This window comes from Orcinus orca, chromosome 4 (assembly GCF_937001465.1).
Source record: "Orcinus orca chromosome 4, mOrcOrc1.1, whole genome shotgun sequence".
In the NCBI taxonomy this organism is placed as follows: Eukaryota; Metazoa; Chordata; class Mammalia; order Artiodactyla; family Delphinidae; genus Orcinus; species Orcinus orca.
In genome coordinates, this window is record NC_064562.1 from 11,122,710 (window position 1) to 11,146,291 (window position 23,582).

Consider the following 23,582-nt stretch of genomic DNA (forward strand, 5'->3'; position numbering starts at 1 on the left):
TAAGTGGACTCTGGGTTTGATCTCTGGGGAGGTGGCTCAGACACTTCACATGCATCCATGCTTAGGAGTCCCTCTTCAGGGATCCTGTGTCCTAACAACAGAGAGAATAATATCATCTATACTAGGGAGTCACGAACAGTGACAGTCATCCTGCACGTCCACCCCGCTTCACTTACTCCTTGTAAAGGCCCACTTCTCTATGGAACGGTGGGAGACTAAAGGTTTTCATTCACTAGAGTTTTAATAAATCAAGTCTTTAACATATGCTCTTGTTATCAACAAGCACTTACGGCTGTTGAAAAATCTCTGAAGATCAATTTCTGGATTGCAATTTTTAACTTAAACATCTGGTATTTCCTGCCTTACACCATTGAATTTACTTATTAGAATTAGAAAATTTGAAATTTGTTCTAAATTAGTGCTTTTTAACCAGGGTCATACATCGAAATCACCTGCAGAGTTTAAAAAACTCTGTACACACATGCTCAGTTCCCCAGAACAGTTACTGAATCATAATCTTCAGATGGGTGGGAGGAGGATGGAGAGAACATTAACACTTAGTGTTTCAAAGTTAACAGATGCTTCTGATTTCCACCCATGATGAAAAATCACTATTCTAAAGAAACGTAAAAAAAAAAAACAAAGCAAAAACATAATATGCATTAAAAGTTAATGATAGAAAAAGAAATTTGAAGAGCAACCTTGTTTGTATGTCACAAAACAATATGGTCTTTGTTTTACCATAATTACACATTGCTTCCTAACAAAGTCTTCTGCCTACCAAGTCGTGGTATGCATTTCAATACACCAGCCCTTTTTGTTTTCCTATGATCTAGCTCAGAAAGGTAAGCAGTAAAAAAATGAAAAGACCCATTTGTTCATTCTGTTAAACCCACCTGTTCCTTTTGCTGTAATACTGACAAGTCTGTATCCTGAACACTCTTCCACTGCTAAGAGAAACAGGGAAGGTAGCGAGGTGGGAAGTTGCTAAGGAAGATGTATCTTGATGCTCTACTCCAGTGGTTCTCAAACTTTAGTGTGCATTGGAATCAGCTGGAGAGCTTGTTAAACCACACATTGCTGCCTCACTCCAGAGTTTCTTCAATTAGCAGGTCTGGGATGGGGCCCAGAAGTTGTATTTTTTAAAGTTCCCGGGTGATGCTGACACTGCTGATTCAGAGAGCCTGGTTTGAGAATCATTGCTTTACTCTCTGGTAACCCTCCTGGGTAGATAGATTTTAGCTGCCAGGAAAATGCTTTATTACATCATCTAAGAAGGAACCTTGATTTTAAAAACCATACAATTATTTAGCAGATATATTTGTATGAATTCATTTGAATTGGGGCTCTAAGAACTTTATTACTAGGATCTAGCAGAAGTTTAATACTTTTCACCACCTACTGCAGCCCTCAAATGCATACACTTTTCCCCAAGCTACAGATTGTTTTCTTCCACCAAATAAATCAACAGTTATGCAGGACCATCTATTATGCAGTGGAGAAAAAGAAGAAACAAAATCAAAGCAAAAACCTTGGACATGAATGGAGATTCATTCATTTAGCTCAATGCCCTGAAGAAAGCAATGCAAAATTCAATCTAGCAATAGAGACTAACTCAAATTAGTGGCAAATATATTTTCTGTGGAGTAGCGATGCTTTAGTATTATTGTCCCAGCCACATATGCCTTAGGGAGCATAATTAACATGTGCCAGAGGTGCAGTTTCAGTGGTACATAATTTCACATGGGAAGAAGCACAGTCAGACACCAAACGCTTGTTTTCTCATGTCTGATATGCAGACTTCCATGAATAAATTTGTTCATTGGAAGTCTGCAAATTACAGACATACATTACTTGATGTGTTCAATATGTTTAATAAATCTTCCCTCTAAACTGTTTTCCCCAATGAAAACTTATATTGCCATTTAAAATATTACTTGATTCATGGGAAATGAGAAGCAATTCTTTAATAGAGTAAATTTGCTTTACAAGAATTTCTATTCTTCTGAAATTTCACTGATTTTACAGATAGAACCCCTCGAGACATGCCCTATAATGGTTTACTTTTACATGCAGTCCTTAGGTTTTGAGCCTATGCATTTCTTAAAAATCTGGGAACAACCCATTTAAGTGGCACTATTACGCAGTATTCTTTTAGTAAAGAACCTGTAGCTCTCCCTTACTTCCAAGTGGCCACCAGTTGGAAACTGCATTGTTAAACAAGCCATCTTTGTGACAGTCCACTTAGAAAGCTGCTCTAGCTTTTAACACAGCTGATTTTAAGGTTCCTCTCAATCATGCCGGCAGTTTACGTACCCCGGTTTACACGGCTTCCCCAAACTACCACCCATTTTCACCTAAAAGGAAACCTTAATAATTTTATTTTTTCCAAACAGCACTAGAGTCTTGCACTTCCAACACCAATGTGGGAGCACATCACCCTGTGGATGGGGGCGGAGCCTCTTATTCTGCAGTCATCGCCGACCGTCAAGCTTCAGTACACGGGAAAATGCACAGCAGCCATATTGCTGCTCAGGACTGGAAAAAAATGAGGCGGTCCCAGTGCTTAACTCTCTCTCTTCTCTTTTTGCTTCCCTCTAGCCCAGGAACAACAGCAGCTGATACACAGCAACCAGGCTGAGAGTCACGCCGCAGGTGGCAGAGGGATGCCCGAGCAGCAGCAGCAAGACTGTGGTGACCCAGGTCACAGACTGTAATTACTGTCATCCCTAAACCCAATCACTGTCAACACTATTTATGATGACTTCCAAACAAGACATCACTTGGCTGTCAAACGTTTGATGGTGACATTAACATACCTCTCGATCCTTTTCTATTTGCCTGTTGGGAGAAACTATGGGTGAGCTGCAGGTTCCCAGCCTGAAGGGAACATGTGTAATTACTGGAGCTCTGTGTGCAGACACAGAAGGAGAATAAAAATGCTGTCATACTAGGTTGTAAGGAAATCACAGGTTTCCAAAATTAAATCAAACTTTTGTCCTGCAAAGAGTACAATCATGGAAGAACCTTGACATGGATGGGTGGACTGGATCATTTTAAGGGAGCTAAGAAGGCTCCCTTCCCTTGGTTGACAAGAGATCACTGAGGGGTATTGCTCACCGAGTAGGGCAAAGAATGTGGCTCAGAATCAACGAGGACCTCGTGTTGATCTAAAGTTGGCATGTTACATATTTTCTCATCTTTCTAATCATAAATATTTTACCATTCCTTTTAGACTTAACCTCATCTCTTAGAAACATAAAGTTGGTTACTGCTAAAAACATCTCACTATGTTTGGCATATATCTAGTCATACAGAATAAGGCACTCAAATTGAGAAATCTGATTTAAGGGGATCTCTTTAAGAATGCAGGTGAATATAGCTTAGGATCTGTACTCAAATTTTTTTAAGGGATTGAAATTCAGTATTTTCACAAGATACCGTAAAATCCTCCTTGAATTATTGAAATGCATGTGTAATGGCATGGAAAGTATCATTGCTTTATAAAGTGATTCTAACCAAATTCTGAATCTCTCTATCTCTCTAAAGAATACCTCAGTAAAGAATAAAATTCTCAGAATATAGATACAAACTACATACATACATGTAGTATATATACATATGTGTGTGTGTATATCTGTGGTTACATCTATTTAATGCTGGAGCATTGGATTTGAAAGCAGAAGATAAAGCATTAGCTCTGTAACCTCAAGCAAGGTATTTCAGTTTTCTGACCCTCAATTTCCTCATCTATTGAAAGTTTAACAACAACTCTTTCAGGTTAGCAAAAGAGAGACTGAAAATTCTAGACAAAGTTAAAACATTTTAGAAATCTAAGATATCAGAATGCTTTTTACAAATTTCTACCCCTAAATATTAGTATAAAATTCAGGATGCCATTTCCTAAGTGCATATAATCTGTATTTTCAAATATGAAGTGCAAACATGGCTTATTTGAATTACCTTTCAATCTATCATGAAATTTGAGTGGTTTTTAAATATGTATGTTTAAACGTTTCCCGTTTTCTCTTCTTCTATATGCAGCAGTGACACAAAAAATGACTGACCAGATGAACTACCAGGCAATGAAACTGACCCTTCTGCAGAAGAAGATTGACAATATTTCTTTGGCTGTGAGTGATATAAAGAACACATACTCCTCACTGGAAGGGAAAATCAATGAAGATAAAGGCAGGGAATTTCAATCTTTTCTAAAAGGTAAAAGTAAAATAAATTATTCATTCAGTTGAGACAAACAGCAAATGACTCATTTATCTTTTCTCACATCATTTTGGGATTTTTGCTTTAGATTGGGTGATAGAGAAGTCTAAGATTTTTTTTGAATAAGATACTTTTAAATCCCTCAATTTCTGAAATAACTTGAAGCATCTAAATATTGTTTACTAATATAGTCAACTTTTTGTCTGAATATTTCATCTGACTTATTGACATTATGTACCTAGTTACAGTCTAACTTGTATTCCTTTATAGTTAAAATGAGCCGTACTTAATCTGCTCCAATTGTGGTTCGCAGCTCAAGATAAAGGTGAGGTTAAGGGATGATTGTCAGGGACAGCTAGATCCATGGTTATCTTAATGTTGATGAAGATATTGAGGATAAATCTAAAGTGCATTATTATCCCAGAAAGTATCTCGCTCATGGAATATAATCAATAAAATATATTCTAAAACACATCAGGTTGTTATTCATAGAAATGTGAGTCAGTTTTGCCTGAATTTTGTGCTCTTAAAAATAGCAGGCTGTGTTCCTTTCTGGAAGATCTACAGGATGATCCATTTCCCGCTAATTTGAGTTGTCAGAATTCATTTTCTTGCGGTTGTAGGACTGAGATTCCATTTTCTTGATGACTGTAAGCTGGCTTTTTCCCAGCTTCTGGAGGCCACTGCATTTCTTGGCTTGTGGCCTTGTTGAGCCCTCATGGCAGCTCTCAGGCCCACTCCTCTGCCTTCTCCTTCCTCTGTAAGGACTCATATGATTACATTGGACCCATCTGGATAATCTGGGATAATCTCCTCATTTCAAGGTTCTCAACCTTAATCACATATGTCCAGGCCCTTGTGTCATGGAAGGTAACATATTCACAGGTTAAGGGCATAAGGGTGTGAACATCTTAGGTGGGGCAGCATTTTTCTGCCTACCAGAGAGACGTATGCTGAATATATAGTGAGAAATTGCCATGGTAGTGTTCTGTACGATACAGTGGGGCCCCTTGATAGTTTCAATAAATCCAGTCTTAGACTTCAGGGAAGGTTTCTGCAAAGAAAAACCATCTCAACTGATAAGGGATCAGGGGGAGTTAATTTGGCAGAGGTTTCAGGTAGCGCACAGATATTCCAGACAAGTATTTTGGTTAGTAAGCGCATCTCAATTCACTGGGCTTATTGTTTGTTCCCAAGTTTCAGGATTATTGGTCCCTTTCACTTTGTTTTATGCATAAAACATACTCACTGTACACCCCATTTCTATCACTCACAAGTTATTTTTTCTCTATTTTATGTGGTTCACATGTAAAAGAAATAAAAAGGTGATTTCCATATCCTTTACCAGTACAGAGCAATCATGATTTTTTTTAATCATGTAAATTATTGGTGCTATTAACCAACTGAAAGACTCTGTCCTACGTTTCTGGCATGCTCCCTATGGCTAAAACTTACCCATGGCAAGCATGAGAGAGGAATATATTTTCCCTGAAGTGAGCATGAGAAAGAAGTGAAATAGGAACAGTACATAATTGACTATAACCACAGTAATGAAATTTGTCTAGCAAAATTTGGTTATCATAGCCTGAGTGAATTAGGCCTGTCAACAGCTGTTTGTGAACCTACTAACAAAAATTCCGACCCAGACATGGGAAAAAATACACACTCACAGCAACAACAACAACAGTATTCCCTCTTCAACAGGACACGTTAATCATTTACTGAGCACAATCAATTACGAGAACCAGATGGCTTGCAGTTAATGAATGTTTATACAGGAAACAAAAACTAAATTCACCCCCAAGGCACTGTGTTTTCCTGAAACCACCACCCCGTCTCTCGCTTACTCTACATCCAAGTTGAGAAGCAGTGCTTCATCTGCTAGTAGCCAGAGAAACTGTTCAAAATCAAATGCCCCAACACCTTAAGAAGTATCTGAATCTTATGAATAGGCCGTGCATTCACAACCACAGAAGGGACATGCCCAGGTGTCTGACAATCAAATATGTCTGTTGTTACCAAATACAATATCAAATCGTTTAGGAAGTAGAAGCACTTGAGTCACATGAAACAGAATCAAATAGAGCTAAAATGATGTGCCCACTCATACACTGACATACAGCACTTTGATGTATCTTTGCAAAATCAGATTCTTGCACAGTTGTTTCTTTAGTAACAAATTATAGAAATATTATCTGAAAAGCCTGTTTTCCTGAAACGAGCTTTTAAGCTAATAATCTGTGTGATTCCTTTTCAGACACTGCTGTGATTTTTACCCTGTGCCCAATGTAGTTTTCCACTGAAGGGTTTTTTTTTTTTCTCTCCTTTTTTACTTCTGTTAAACACATCGGTAAATCAGCAGTTGCATTCTGTTACCACGATCGTTATGTTGGGAGAGGAGGAAAGGGGAAAAAAGGCAAATGCTTTCTTAGAAGCCAAAAAAGAAACAATGACACCCCCCCCCCTTAAAAAAAAATGATCAGAAGAAAAAAATGAAGAGCTGGGAAATAAAAACTAAGATTCCCTAAGCCCAACAGAGCTCAAAGGAAAGCAGAAGAGCTAATAGAAAGTAGAAGGAAGGCAGCAGGTAGGCCCAGAAGCTAAGGCCAATCCTGTTCCCCAAGGCAATGAAACATCTTCGCTACTGCTCCATGGGGAAAACTACACAGAGAAAGAGCTTCATTTCTAAGAAACTTAAGGGAGCCGGCGTAGTTCTTCCACTTGTAAGGATGCACTGGCTGCTTTGGGGGGCTAGTGGGTACTGGGAAAAGGAGGGGAAAACGTGTACGTGTTTCAGGGCCACGGGAACTAAGGCTGTCCCTGGTAAAGGAAGGGAATTTAGGTGTACGTGGAAGAACCTAAGCTGGGTCCTTCAGAATCTCAGCTTCATGGATTTCTCAGCTTCTCTGGGACAGGAGGCAGTCTGCAAGCCAAAAGGGCAGAAAGGTTCCAATCCTAGGTCACTATGGCCTCTCCTATCTTATTTCCTCCAATTTCCTCAAAACCCTGGGCTAGAACAAGAAGGGATTTAGAGTTCTCTCTTGCCTTGATGGCCTCCCAAAGACATCTTAAAATACCTGATGAGGGATGTGAAGAGAGACTAGAGATTTAGAAAGGACCAACATCCTCTGGTGATGTGAGATAGTTATGCGGGACCCTCAGTGCCAGTCGTTCCCTGTCCACAGGAACAGGTGTTATGGTACTAGGGGGCCACAAGTAGGCCTCTGTGGTACTACCCTCCTAGTGGTATGCGGATTAAACCACTGGTTGCATGGGGGATGGGTTTGGGGGGTAAGCATGGAGGGACCAAACTGAAGATACTAACAAAGGAGAAAAGAAATAGGGCCTGATGGGAGGTGGGGGGCAGAACAGACTGTACAGTGGGAATAAAGATCATACCTATTTACAGGGAAGTAGAAAAGACATGGTAATAGGTGGATCAAATTGAATGGGAACCCTGGGAAAGGACAGAAAACTCTTCCATCTTGCTGACTCCTTTTCACTCCCCTACAATGGCCTGTGCTATCCTGAGACTGCTCTCCAGCTGCTCAGTTAATTCCTCAGGAAAGATTAAACCTACACCCAAGAGTTAGGCTGACCAGAACATAGGTGAAGTAAGAATCAGAGTTGGAGGAAGCTAGCAATGGAGATTGGGCTTGAGTAGCTGCCACCGGTACTGTTCTCTACAGCCCCTCCCCAAACCTCATATACACCTCGGATTCCACTTAATTAAAAAGTTAAGAGGGCAGGTAAATCAATCAAACCCCCCATAAAACAGTCTCACAACTGAACTACCATCAATTAAAGTACAAACTGCAGGGGGGATATAGTGTCTGGGGCTGAGGCCATCTGAGCGCCAGAGAGAAAAAAATGCATATGTGTAAGTCAGAGGCTGGTCCCTCCCTTTAGATCACAGTAGAGCCAAAGATCACGCAGCCAGTGAGGATTCTTTGGAGGACTCTGGGGTCCAGAATCTCCCCCACTATGGGGGAGAAGCTACCTAAGAGGCTGGGTGAGGGGACAGTAAGCCTTGGAAGAGCTCCTGAGCCACAGATGACACTGCATCTCCACCTCTGCCCAGTTAGCTAACAATAAGACTCCAAGCTGGTGCCTGAGAGCTTGCCTTCCCATTCTCGCCTCTACCTAGAAACACCCTCCACAAGGCCAACTCAGTGTTTCCAAATATGAGAACTCCAGCCAAATAAAAACAAAAAGGAAATAGCTCCTTACTCCCCTCTGCTCTGAGGCTTACTTTCCCCCAGGGCCCCTAATGTGACTGAACTGCAAACCTCCTTCCTCAGTTCCTGGGTTCACTACCTTCTCCATCCCGGGGAGGGGAAGAAAAAGAGGATCAAGAACAGAGACTGACCGAAAGCAGAAGGGGAAGGGGAAGGAGACAAAAAAAGAGTTTTCTGAAAAAACGGGGAGGAGGAGGAAAGATAAGTAGGTCACTGTCTTGCACCTATAATACAAAGTGAAGAAAGTTTGATTTGGAAGGTAAGTCCTGGGGGATCTGCCCCCCAAGCCCCAGAGTAGGGGTAGGAGACCAGTGGCAACAGCTGCCTGGTGTCGTTGCTGAAGCGTTACAAAGTGCCGTGACGGAGCTGTCAAGGGGCAGCCCTTGGGAGCCAGGGCCCAGTGTGCTGTTACCGTAGGGGCTGTGTGCTGAGCGGTGGGGATGGAGGTTAGTTCTGAGCCCTCGCGCTAGCTCCATCCTTGTTTGCCGCTAGCCACCCCTCAGCTGCTACAACACTGGCTCTTGTTCTGCTGGGACTGCTTATGGAGATCCACACCCCGGCTTCGGCCTGCTGCACCCCCCAGATCCTGGGGTTCACTCTTCGGCAACCTCTTAGCTATTGCCAGGAAGAGATGGTTCAGGTTCACAGCTGTCTTGGCTGAAGTCTCCATAAACAGTAAGCTGTTGTCATCTGCCTACGCCTGGGCCTCTTCGTACTCTGCCGTGCGCTTGCTGGTCAGGTCAGCTGTGTTCCCCACCAGGGCAATAACGATGCTAGGACTGGCCTGTCGCTGTAGTTCCTTTATCCATGTCTTTGCTCGGGCGAAGGTTTCCTGATTAGTAATGTCATAAACCACAGCTGCAGCTTGGGCACCTCTGCAGTACATGGGGGCCGAGCTATGGTATCGCTCCTGCCCAGCTGTGTCCCAGATCTCAAACTTGACGGTTGTGTCCTCTAGACAAACTGACTGGGTGAGGAAGGCCGCTCTGGTGATGCTCTCCTGGTACTTGTGGAACCGCGCTTTGACAAAACCTCATACCAGGCTAGACTTCCCCACTGCAGACTCACCCAGCGGGACCAATTTGAACTGACATATTTTGCTGGCCTGGGGCTGCCCACTGGGCCTGGCTGTGCTTTTGCTAGTCATGGCTAGATTATAAGAGTGGGAAAGGGTGGAGGGAGGGGGATGCCACAAAGCAGCAGAGGGGGGGGGGGGGAGGGGAGGGGAGGGGACTTCCAGGCTTCAACAGTCCTGGTCCTCCGTCGTTCCCCCCCCCCCCGTAGGGCCCAAGCCCGTGTCAAACAGACAAACAGCTGCAGCTCAGCCAAACCCTCTTGCCTCTCCTCCTCCCCTCCCTGGGGCGGGGCCCCCGGCCTCCACTGAAGTTTTAAAGCATGAGAGTACCTTCTAATTTTTACTTTGATTGTTTACTTTTTTTCCTAGTTAATTTGATCAAGATTCTGTACTGAATTTTACCTATTACAGTGTTTTCGCCTATTTTCATTCTTTTTCTGACTTTCAGATCATGTAGTTTTTCCCTTGCTGTAGTTAAAACCTGTTATTGTCCACAATTAATTAATTAATTTAATTACGCTTAAGTTTTATTTTACCTTGTCAATCTTGAAAAACATTTTAAGCCAGAATTATGAGGTTATAAATCCTAGGGAAGTCTGATTCCTAACCTTAATTATTTTATTGTGTTTCAGCTGGCTGTTTTCATCATGAGAATTAAAGACAATTTTAAGCCACAGGAAATGACTAAATGATCCTGTAGAAAGTGCAATAAAAATAACTTTGCTATTAAGTAGTTAATTAAGCAGTTAATAGCACTTTAAGTAGTATTAAGTAGTTAATAGCACTTACACTTAGTGAAGCTAATATATTCTATTTTAAGCATAAGAAATCTAATTTTCCATATTTCATTTTCTGTGTAGCATCTAGAATGTACTCAACAAAGATTTGTTGTATAAATGAGTGACATGTCAAATGCTAAGTAAAATTTAGAAAATAAAAATACTTTAAAACTTTTCTTGGTATGATTATTCATGTTAGTAAATGCAAAAGTTAGGACTGTTTCAGTATAATTTATCTTAACTGCAGCTATATAATCTTTTCTAAGCCTTTCCTTAGTACTTTGGTGCTGTGTGTCACTGATTACTATTTCATACTTCATGTGCTTTTATTATTTTTTTCTATTACATACAAGTTGATTTTCACTTACTTATAGTTTCTAGACTTTTAAGTTTATATCAGTTTCCACTAGGTTTAGAAATGTAAAATAAATTTTTGTACTCTGGAAATCCTAGACCCTAAAGATCAATTAAAAACATGCATCTTTAAGGTCTAGGATTTCCAAGGAAATATTTATCCATTCACAGCTTTGTCTTTGTACCACATTAATTAGTATCAAGACCCTCAAGCAATATATCATTCTATTTGGTATAACTGCTCTTTCACAATATGTTTTATGGAGGTCTCTCAAGCAACTTAAATACTTTTTAAAACTCGCTTACAAAATAGAGACATGTAGGGACTATGTATTTTTATCCTATAATCATCTTTCTTGAATAGACTTCATAGTAGCCATAACTTACTTCACAATACTCCATTGTACAGACCTTCCTGATTAAAATGCTTTGTATTATGTTGCCTGTATTTTACCTTATAGACATTGGCTACATGTTTGAATGAACATATCTTCCATTTATATCTGTTTCATTGCCATGTACTATAAATATGCCTCAAGCATGTTTTATTTTTCCCATTTTCTGTTTTTGTATGTAACAGGTTTGTTTCTATGTTTTTACATGTTTGAATATTTATTTCCTGTTCTAAGTAGTTCTGAATAGTTCAAGACCCTTTTTTTCTTTTTCCTTTTTTCTTCTAATGCTACGTTTATAACTATCCATAATTCTGGCTTGTGATCAGTCTATTCTTTCTAAAGGGGAGATAACTAGTATGTGCTTCAATAGTGGCAAGTTTCCTCTCCTCTTTTTGTTAAGAATTAATGTCATGATATTGTAAATCAACTATATTTCAATAGAAATATTTTAAAAAAGAATTATCAAACTAAAAATAAATAAAATCACCTAAAAAATTAATGTCGGGCTTCCCTGGTGGCGCAGTGGTTGAGAGTCCGCCTGCCGATGCAGGGGACACGGGTTCGTGCCCCGGTCTGGGAAGATCCCACATGCCGCGGAGCGGCTGGGCCTGTGAGCCATGGCCGCTGAGCCTGCGCGTCCAGAGCTTGTGCTCCGCAACGGGAGAGGCCACAACAGTGAGAGGCCCGCATACCACAAAAAAAAAAAAAAAAAAAAAATTAATGTCATATTATGAGAGTCAATGTGTATCTTAAATTTCTGTCATTTGACTTAGTTTTGTGATCCTCAAACCTCTCATTATTTTTATTTTATTGTTATTATGAACTATTGTTGAATCTTGTGATTATTACTTCATATTGTTCCTCCTCTGGGAACCTCATTAAATTTCATCTCTGCAGTCAATATATTAAATTTTTTTTTTCTTGCGGTACGCGGGCCTCTCACTGCTGTGGCCTCTCCCGTTGCGGAGCACAGGCTCCGGACACACAGGTTCAGCGGCCATGGCCCACGGGCCCAGCCGCTCCGTGGCACGTGGGATCTTCCCGGACCGGGGCACGAACTCATGTCCCCTGCATCGGCAGGCGGACTCTCAACCACTGCGCCACCAGGGAAGCCCAATATATTAAATTTTATAAGCTCGAAACACAAGTTCTGAAACCTAATTACAGTTGACCCTTGATCAACATATGTTTGAACCTCCTGGGTCCACTTACATAAGCAGACTTTTTTCAATGGCAAATACTACAGTGCTACACAATCCACAGTCGGTTGGTTGAATCTAAGGATGTGGAACTGTGGATTCGGAGGAATCTTGGATATAACGGAGGGCCAGCTATAAATTATATGTGGAGTTTTAGCTGTGCAGAGGGTCGGCACTCCATTCCCTGCATGGTTCAAGGGTCAACTGTACTAGAAACCTAATAAACAGTCATGAGCTAACATCAGGTATTATTTACTAAGGCAGAAAGCCCCAAACCATTTATTTTTATGCAAGACTAAGGCTAGAATCATTGCATACAAGGGTGTATTAACTGAAGTCGGTAGTAGTTCCTTTATGCCTTTGTCCAGAGAACCTGAGTTCTATGATTCTAGCGTGTTCCCGGCAACTGATTTTTTTCCCTCAGACTTATCAGTTAAGAGGGTGACCACCTTATAGGAACTCTAGTAATTTTTTTAAAATTTCATAAGTAAATGTAGTCAAGAGATATTTTCATTATTTCATGTCATTAATGTTTAGTCTCAAACTTTTATCTTTTTAGAGCTATCTAAAGTTTACATTATTAAAATCATGTATCATTTATTGTTGTTTATTATTTCTTTCTCCAGGTCTAAAATCCAAAAGCATTAATGATCTGGTGAAAGATATAGTAAGAGAACAATTTAAAATTTTTCAAAATGACATGCAGGAGACCATAGTGCAGCTCTTCAAGACTGTATCAACTCTCTCAGAGGACCTTGAAAACACCAGACAGATAATTCGACAAGTTAATGAAACCGTGGTTTCAGTAGCAGTCCAGCAAAAGTCTGTTTTAATGCAAGAAAATAGGCACACTTCGACTGATATACTGGATCTAAAAAATCGCATTGTGAATGTAAGACAAGAAATGACTTTTACATGTGAGAAGCCTATTAAAGAACTAGAAGCAAAGCAGACTCATTTAGAAGGTGCTCTAGAACAGGAGCGCTCAAGGAGCATTCTGTATCATGAATCCCTCAACAAGACCCTTTCTAAAATGAAGGACATGCAGGAGCATCTTTTATCAACTGAACAAGTATCAAATCAGAAGAGTGTTCCAGCCGCTGGATCAGTTAGCAATAACGTCACTGAATACATGTCTACTCTACATGAGACTGTAAAGAAGCAGGGTTTGATGCTGCTGCGTATGATCGATGATTTGCACACCCAAGATAGCAAGATTAACAATCTCACCCTTGCTTTGGAGATGGAGAAAGAATCTGTCAGGGAGGAATGTGAACACATGTTATCCAAATGCAGAGATGATTTTAAATTTCAAATTAAGGACACAGAAGAGAATTTACAAGTTTTAAACCAAACATTGGTTGAGGTTCTCTTTCCAATGGACACTAAGATGGATAAAATGAATGAGCAACTAAATGATCTGACTTACGATATGGAGATTCTTCAACCCTTGCTCGAGCAGGGAGCATCCTTTAGAGAGACAATGACATACGAGCAACCAAAGGAAGTAGTAGCTACAAAGAAAAAAGTGGAAAATTTGATGACTGCTGTTAGCAGTCTAAATTTGCTTATCAAAGAACTTACAAAAAGATACAACTTACTTAGAAATGAAGTACAGAGTCGTGGGGATTCCTTAGACAGACGTATCAGTGAACATGCCTTAGAAATGGAAGATGGTCTAAATAAGACAATAACTATTATAAATAATGCCATTGACTTCATTCAAGATAACTACATGCTAAAAGAGACTTTAGATACAACAAAGTATGATCCTGAGGTCCATCACAAATGTACCCAAAATATGGAGACTATTTTGACATTCATTTCTCAGTTCCAAAGTCTGAATGATTCTATTGAGATTTTGGTCAATGACAATCAGAGATATAACTTTGTTCTGCAAGTTGCCAAGGCCCTTGCAAATATTCCTAAAGATGAAAAACTAAGTCTGTCCAACTTTCAAAAGATTTCTCAAATGATCAATGAAACCAGTTCCCAAGTGATAAAATACCAGCAAATTATGAGTCATTTGGAGGAAAAAATACTCTCAGCCACAAACATTTCCAAAAATTTTGAAACTCGGTTGCAAGGCATTGAGTCTAAAGTGACCAAGACGCTCATACCTTATTATGTGTCACTAAAAAAAGGCTTTGTGGCTACAAATGAGAGAGACCAGGCTCTACAACTGCAGGTACTAAATTCCAGATTTAAAGCACTGGAAGCAAAATCCATTCATCTTTCCATTAATTTCTCTTTACTTAACAAGACTCTCTATGAAGCTTTAACAATATGTCATGATGCTTCTACAAGTATATCAGAACTGAATGCTACCATACCCAAGATAAAAGGTTCCATACCAGATACTCAGCTTCTTCAGAAAGGTCTGACAGAATTTGTGGAATCAGTGATTGAAATAAAAACCCAAATTGCCCTATCTAATTTAACTCGGTATATAAATCAGTCATTGTCTGGTAGTCTTGCAAACATTGTCAAGTCACAGAAACAAATAAAACCATTGCTGAAGAAACCCAATACACTTAAGAAACCAACAGTGAATCTGACCACTGTCCTGATGGGCCGGACCCAAAGAAACACAGACAACATTCTACTTCCTGGTAAGCTATTGTTAAAAATTAACTTTTAATCTCTTTTCCTATTTAAGTGGTATTTAGTAGGTCTGTACGGTTTAGCAAGACCATAAGATATAAAGAGCACTTACTTAAACTTGAGTAAATGGTTAAGAAATTCAAAGATCCCTGATATATTATCTGAAGCTGATTTTATCCTATATAAAGCAGGCATCAATACAAAACAACTGTTTATAGTGTAAATATTTTTCTACATATTTCTTAACTTTTTTTCTGACAAGACCCCTATAAAACAATCAAGTTTGCCCTTGTAGAACATTTTTCTTTACATGTGTAATTAAAGGAAGATATTAGACAATGAGCTCCCTGATGAGTAAGACCAGATTGTATCCTATTCATTTTGGTGTTACCTGGCAAAGTGTCAGTATGCAACAGGAACTCAGTGAATATCTGTTGAATGACTGTCTGGCTGAGTGAAGGTACAGTGAGCAGGTATTTAGTTTGGGCAGATCACAGAAGGCCTTGAATGACAAGCTAAGTATCTTAGTCCCTTTGGGCTGCTTTAACAAAATGCCACGGACTGGGTAGCTTAGAAACAACAGAAATTTATTTCTCGACGTTTTAGAGACTGGAAAGTCCAAAATCAGGGTGCCGACATAGTCACATTCTGGTGAGGGCCCTCTTTCTGGTTCACTTGGTTCCAGTAATTGCATGCTGTGTCCTCACATGGCAGAAGGGGTGAGGGAGCTCTGGGAACACTAATCCCATTCATGAGGGCTCCATCCTTATCTCCTAAGCACCTCCAAAGGCCCCACCTCCTAATATCAGCAACTGTGGAAGTTACGATATGAACATATAAATTTTGGGGAGATACATTCAAGGCATGTAGACATGATTTTGTAAAGAACGGTGTTTGAAAATTTCAAGCAGAGCATTGGGTATGGTGAGAACTGTGTCTCAGAAGCACGAAGCTAGGAGTAGTGTGTAGCATGACTACAAAGAAGAAATCAGAGATACCAGTTAGGACACTATTGGCAAGATCAGTGAAAGCCAGATCTTAGGAAGAGGTAGTTGCATCAGAGGAGATGGGTATGAATAGTGTCATGAAAGTAACATCAACAGAAACAGAAAGATTGTGGGAAAATTAATGGTCTAAGGAACAACAAATCATGATTCCGGTCCTAGTTATTTCCGTATGTTTCTGTGTAGCCTCGAGTAATTCCCCTCTCTGGGTCTCGGCTTCTTCCTTTTCTGAGATGGGATTGCAGTAGGTATTTTTCTGAGCTCATTAGTAGAAATATGTTGCAGACTGGATTGCTGTAAAAAAACATGAGCTTTTCACAGCCTGAATACACAGCACTTGGGGAGGGGAGAGATCTAGAATATTCTGCGGTTTTGCATTTGGGAAATAAGAGGGTAGAAGTACCATTGACAGATGTTGTAAACACCAGAGAAGCATACATTTGGGAAGAAAGAGGAATTTAGTGTAGTGCATATAAACTACTTAATAGTCTCTCTGTATGAAAGAAGTGTTTTATTAAGATGTCTAGCATATGAGTAATATTAAATAATCTTTCCACAATGAAAAGAATAGCTACGGACTCTTATTAAAAGAAATACAGTGAACCTCTCACATGAGTCTGCTGTTAAAATATACACTCATTTGGATGAATTTTGAATTTTATTGCTTTTTCATTACAAAAGGGTAATCATTATCCCAGCTTAACATGACCCTTCATGTTTAATCTCTGAATGTTCAGAGAATATGAAAAATCACAGAATAATACAAAGTTGAGTTGTCTCTTGACTATTTAAGCTATTGTATTTATTTATGACTCCTTCCAAATTAATCTGACCCAGGAGGACTAATCTTACCATGTGGGATCACAGAACAAATTATTTAGGCTTACATGTTTCCAAGAGAAAAGTAGTATTTCAGTACAAGATGTTCTTACAATAATCATTTTAGGAAAAATATTGAGTTGCTCTTTCTCCAAACTACTTTAATCCTTGGTTCTCTTGTGGACACTGCAAATGAGTTTCAGTTAAACTCTGCAGGATATGTGATCATACACCAGGCAAACTGGGTCATTCTTTTTTCCTTAAACCAAAAAATACCCGTATCTCTACAGTAAGTATAAATTTAAATAGCTTCAAAATTAATTGAGTTAAGAGACTCAGTAGAACATAAGAACTAATAAACTTTCAGAGTATAAAGAATACATGTTAGGAGCTTATAAAAATTGCATTGAGACATTTATATCAAGTTGACTCAATATTGGGCTTAATGGGCTAATAATTAACTTAGTACTGATTCTCTTTTTAATGATGCCTTGATATAATTGTTTCTTGTTCCTTTATTTACTGTAAGTAGAATTTTTCTAGGCCTCAAGTTAATAATTAATTAAAAGTTCTTTATTTTATCTTTGTAAAGATAACCCATAATGATGTCAGGGCAATAAAGGTATATTGGCCTAATTTCATATGTGGGGCAGATATTCACTGTACCGCAGGATCAGCAACAAAAATGTGTGAGGCCCTTTCAAGTGGATGCGTAGATATGCGTGCTCATTAAGCCGGCTCTGCTTCTATGGGTCGTAAAACTGATGGTATTCATTGAACAGCTGAGCAGGTAAAGTCTATGCAAGATAATGAAACCAGTGGACTCAGGCTAAATTCTCCTCTAAGAATAAACCAATTGCAAAATAAACTACTTCCTTGGATACCAACTGTGAGACACACTGCCATACTAGTTAAATTCGGCTGTGTTTCCTTTGACCTTTGCTATGATACTGTAAATACTGTCTAGCCACATTACTCCCCTACCTAACACCAGAAGGTAATTTATCACGATTTTACAAATCTCACAATAATATTATTCAGATTATAGCCACCATCATTTGCAGAATAAATGCAGTTTGTAGAAAGAAAAACCACAGAAACATAGTTTTTAAAATTTAATCTTTTTTTTTCTTTTTTTAAATTGAAGTATAGTCGATTTATAATATAGTGTTAAGTTTCAGGTGTACAGCACAGTGATGCAGTTATACAGTTATACATGTATGTTCTTTTTAAGATTCTTTTCCCTTCTGGTTATTACAAAATGTTGAGTAGAGTTCCCTGTGCTATACAGTAGGTCCTTGTTTTTTGTCTGGATTTTTTGTTTGTTTGTTTTTCTAAGATGTTGGGGGTAGGAGTTTATTAATTTATTTAGTTATTTTTGCTGTGTTGGGTCTTCGTTTCTGTGCGAGGGCTTTCTCTAGTTGTGGCAAGCGGGGGCCACTCTTCATCGCGGTGCGCGGGCCTCTCACTATCGTGGCCTCTCTTGTTGCAGAGCACAGGCTTCAGACACGCAGGCTCAGTAGTTGTGGCTCACGGGCCCAGTTGCTCCACGGCATGTGGGATCCTCCCAGACCAGGGCTCGAACCTGTGTCCCCTGCATTAGTGGGCAGATTCTCAACCACTGTGCCACCAGGGAAGCCCTGTTTGTCTGTTTTATATAGAGTAGTGTGTATATGTTAATCCCAACCTCCTCATTTATCCCTCCTCCCTCCCCCTTTCCCCTTTGGTAACCATAAGTTTGTTTTCTATGTCTGTGACTCTCTTTCTGTTTAATCTTAATTTTAATAACCGATAACCTCCTTTGAAGCCTAATAATAGTAATACTATAATGATGTAATATTGGACACCATGTATTAACACTTACTACATCCCAGGCACTGTACAAATTATACTACATATGTTCTTTCATTTAATATCTATGAGGTAGCTATCATTATTCTTATTTTGAAGGTGAGTAAACTAACCCTCAGAGAGATGAACTAAGGTATCCTGCCTAAGGTCATGCAACTAGTAAGTGATGGAGCCTGACTCCTGGTCTGTTGGACTCAGGGCTCCGCTCAACTACTGTACTGAAGTAGATTGTGAAGTCTATTCACCTGCCTTTCTCTTCCTTCTGCTTGTGTTTGACGAATCATATCTATCTCAGAGTCTGGCCATATCTGAATATTCCATAGATATTCCCAGGGAGTTTGCTTTCTTGAGGACCCAAATATTACCACTTGTTTCTGCATTGACCAGAAGGAAGTGAAAGGGCTACTTTTCAGTTTAGCTTTTCTGTGTTAATGGCCAGTGGGCAGTTGTCATTGAAAGCTGGCATCAGTTGTTCACCATATCTTCTCTGAGCTGATGCAGTGGGAGGTAACATTCAGAGTTCTCTTCCATATCACTTTCTTCTGAGCCATTCCCACATCCAGTTATGCTAATTATGATTCCTCTCAGGCCAATTCTGATAAACTGTTCTGGTTGAATCCCTAAATATTTGATTTGTTTCTAAACAAAAGTCCAGTAGACACCAAGAGGATTTTATTTCCTCTTTGAAGATTTGTTTGTGGAGCAATTGGCAGATTTGTCCCCGCAGAGCAGGTCAGGCTGCTTGCCTTGCAAGAGGAGCTGAATCCTGAATTGAATTGTTGTAACAATGTCAGCAGCATGGCTGACGAGGCGCCTTCTGCTCGTGAGACCATCGACTTTTTATTTTAACCGTTCCTCCAGTATTTACCAAGTATATTTAACTCTCCTTAATAAACCTCTTTTATTCATCACTGTCACTTTAACTACTCTTCTTAAGAAAGACTACGTTCTGGAACAGATTTGGCAGTATACCAAATACAACTTTTTAAATTATCATTTCTGTGAATATAAGCAATTTAAAAGAAAAAATAAGAACCTAGTGAATATTTTACTGTCTTACATCACTTTAAAACCATTTCTAAATTCTGTGACACAGCACAGAGGCAGTTGTGATGACTAAGAAGCACTGAACTTGGAATCAGGAAAACAAAGTTTAAGTCCTGCCTAGCAATGTGTTTATTTGTAAAAGTCATTTATTTTTCTAAAACTTACTTTCCTCATTTATAAAATTAGAATAACATATCTACCTTACAAAGTTTGAGAATCAAAGAAATCAACTTTCATACAGTGTATTATTGAGGTAGTTAGGACTATATGATACAATTTTCTCAGCTATATTCGATGTTTATATTTTATTTTCTCTAAAATTTTCACTTAATATTTGATATGTAATTATTTCCATGTAGCAACGTAATTTAAATGCTCATCGTATTCCATTGTTCCATCTTTAATTTACGTCACTGTGTTTTAAACTCAGCATATGTTGATAAATGAGCTTATGCTTACCACATAATAAATCAAAAAGAACAGGATTAAAAATATAAAGGCTTAAATGTATAAAAATGCATGGGTACTGACAAGCACTAAAAAATATCCACAAAAGTGTTAACAAGAGTTTTTTCCAAGGTATTTCAACTCTTTATATGCTTTTCCATATCATAAAAAATAAACATTCTCACATATACCTCAGGATAAGTTGACTTCTATACAAAATATTGAATATAAGCTAATTAAATTTTGAAGGATAGCTACTTGAATTGAGTTTACGATGTGTTCTGTAAGGTATCTAAAATGACACACAAGCTTGCTATGCTAGAAGCATTCATGGGACTCAGCATTTAGTTATACACACAGCTAAGGATTACTATAGTGAAATAATAGATGAGAGGATCAGCAAGGGGGAAAGACCCAGGCGGAGTCTGGAGAAATCCATGCATAGGCTTTCTTATGCTCTCTCCCTCCCATGAGGGGGTGTACTTCTATGTGTTCTGTTTTCCAGTCACCAAAAAATGCAGTCACATGTGTGCAATTTTTCTGCCCAGAGAAGACCATCAGATATTAAGCTCTCAAGGGTTTTATTGGGGCTCACACTGCTATAACAATGTACCATAGATAAAGTGGCTTATAGTCAAGAGAAATTCACTTCTCACAGTTTTGAGATCAGGCCGGCATGGTCAGGTTCTGACCAATTTATTCCATGAGAGTCCTCTTCTGGATTGCAGACTGTCAACTTCTTGTTTTATTCTCACTTGGCAGAAAGGGAAGGAGTGAGAGAGTTCTCTGGGGTCCCTTTTAAAAGGGCAGTAATCCTATTCATGAAGGCACCACCCTAAATACCTAAATGACCTAAATACCTCCCACAGGCCCCACCTCCTAGTACCATCACCTGGGGAGTTAGGAATTCCACCTATGAGTTTTTGGGGGACACAAACATTCACTCCATAATAGGGCTGGTCACATAGGTACCCTCTGTTGAGCACATACCAAAACTCCATACTCTAAAAGGAAAGTAGACGTTCAGCATAAACCATATAGCTTGTCTGAAGAGTCAAGGCACTGCAAAAGACACTTTTTAAATAGTTAGAGAATAGAGACAAGCCAAGTTCCCAGGCATAGATCAAGGGAAAATCCTTGCAAGTCAGCCTTTCTAAAGGCAGCAGTCTCAGGCCTGTTATGTTGACTTTTTTCTGCTCATGATATTAAAGATATTCTTTGTGTCAGAGTTGGTTAGCAAACCTGTCTTCTGGGGACAGCCTCCCCAGTTTGTGTCAATAAAACATATCAGTATTGAAAAGAATATTAAATGAACTAGTTTTTGTTCATTGTTCCCTGGGAGAAGAAAAGACTCCCCTAGTTTTCCAGAGGATGCCCCTTTGTATGGAAGGATGACAGTTGAAGAGAGGATGCTGACAAAATTAACCATCCTTTCCTGCTTCATGTCTTGCAATAAAGTGACCATGGTACCTAAGGTGAACAGTCAGAAACTCATGCACTTGACACTCACAACTGAACCAAAATTTATGACCCATGGTCTGACAATAAAAAGGAAATGGGACAGGATACCAGGTTCCATTTACATAGTCACTGCATATGCTGGGATTCATTTTCTAACAAGAATCACAGGAGCTATTTCTCAACAATAGACTTTCTTTGACACCAAAGTTTTGACACCAAATTTGATTATTAACTGGTCTGTAATTAAATACACTGAATAGATGTCTTTCCACCAGTCCCTGACAACACTATAAGTTCAAAATTGCACATGATAGTGTTATTTTGTGCTGTATTGATTATCAAACATGAAAAAGAATGTGCTGGGATTATTAAATCACAGATTGTGACCATGTGGCACAGCAGTCTGAGTGGACATGATACTCGCACCTTGACAAAAAAATTGCAGCATAAAAAAATAGCTCTGCCGTATATTAACTGCATATGAAATCTGAAAAACATACCCTAAAAGTTGTAATTGCCAGTTTTACTATACACAGCCTCAAAGTGGATCTGAATGGAAATAATACGTATTTTATTATAAATTTAATTTGAATTATTCAAAGCTGTTTATTTTGAATATCATTGTTTTAGGGGAAAATATCACATGGCACTTTGTTGATACTATGGATTAATGAAAACTCAAGTCTCTTCACCTCTCGAACAAATTACCAGAAAAATTATTACACAGTGTTTGGACAGCTAAAGAAATCAGTGAAAGAAAGTTATTGTGTGTCAATGTGCCAGAGTCATATAGGAATTAAAATACACATCTAACTTTTACAAAAAAGGAAATCAATTTTTATAGTTAATCAACAGTCCTTTAAGAACTCTTTTCTAGGCTTCATAATCCTAAGCAAGCGTTAAATTTAAAAATTTTCATGGATATTTAGATTCGAGAGTCATCAGCACAAATATTGTGCCAATAAAATCAGGTATTGTTATAGATGCTTTGGATACATCATAACATTTTTTAAAAATTCTATCTTCTTGGAGTTTACACTCTAGCAAGGATAGAGAAAAAAAAAATAAGTAAAAATGTAAATTACATAGTATGTTAAAAGGTGATAAATATTATGCATAAAAGAAAAAGCAGAGAAAGGTAGAGAAGCAGAGTTTTGTGGGACGTGCTGAGTGTGTTGGGAGCCAAGTGCAGTATTATTAAATAAGATGGTGGGATAGGCTTCAACTGTGGGAAAAATAGTGAATTCTGCAGGCAACTGGGGATATAATGGAAACTTTGTTATTTTGTTGTAACAAAAGTTGACAGTGGAAGATGTACCTATAGAGTAATGTGATATTTGGTTGTTATGTTTTAAGTTTTAAAATTTTTTCCATGTGCTTTTGAACACTATGCTGTTATAAAGCTGTTTGGAATGTGAAAGAAAAGAAACATGCCACAGCATACACTAAGCACTAAATGAATGTTATAGGAGTTCATTATCATAAGAGTTTCGTGTCTTATTGAGAACTGGATGTTTGGACAAATCTCATGGAAGAGGTAGCTTTGGGCTGAGCATTTATTCAATCAACCGTTTACACACTGTGTTGAGTATAATATGTTTAAATTCATCCTATTGTTAACAATTAAACATTTTTGAGCAGGAGTATGACATCACCTCGTATGTGCATTATTACGATTTATTTTGCGTTCTTCCACAGATCAGTCAGAAAATTATTACAGCAGCCCTGGCTTGAATAGATTAAGACTTCAAATAGTGATAGAGAAAGGAACAAAATGGAAACTAGGAATGTTAGTTAAAAGTGAATATATATTCAGTAGAAAACAGCTAATTGAAAATACAAACTCTTAGAATAAAGAATAACACCAAAGTTTAAATAAAGCATCAGTGATGGGAAGTTGGTCAATTCCATTAATGGAAATAGGAAGGTTAAGGAGGAAGTACAGTTGTACACAGGAAGAGAAGTTTATTCTGTGATACGTGAGTTTAAAGATCTCTTATCCCTATAGAAATGTCCAGAAGTCATTTACAAATGTAGGTCTGGAACCAAAAGAGGGTTTGTAGATAAAAAGTGGAAATTATTGCACAG

At 38.7% G+C, this 23,582-nt stretch overlaps 1 protein-coding gene and 1 pseudogene across 1 annotated transcript in view; one reads left to right on the plus strand and one right to left on the minus strand.

Moving 5' to 3' along the window:
• The window catches only part of MMRN1 (multimerin 1), a 71,951-nt gene that overhangs the window by 40,932 nt on the left and 7,437 nt on the right, over positions 1–23,582 (plus strand). The window contains exons 6-8 of the mRNA XM_049709007.1: positions 2,602–2,703; positions 4,045–4,218; positions 12,888–14,873. Coding sequence (XP_049564964.1) covers positions 2,602–2,703; positions 4,045–4,218; positions 12,888–14,873 — 2,262 coding nt within the window. The remainder of the gene's footprint in view (positions 1–2,601; positions 2,704–4,044; positions 4,219–12,887; positions 14,874–23,582) is intronic.
• On the minus strand, positions 8,937–9,606 carry LOC101283251 (ras-related protein Rab-5B-like; annotated as a pseudogene).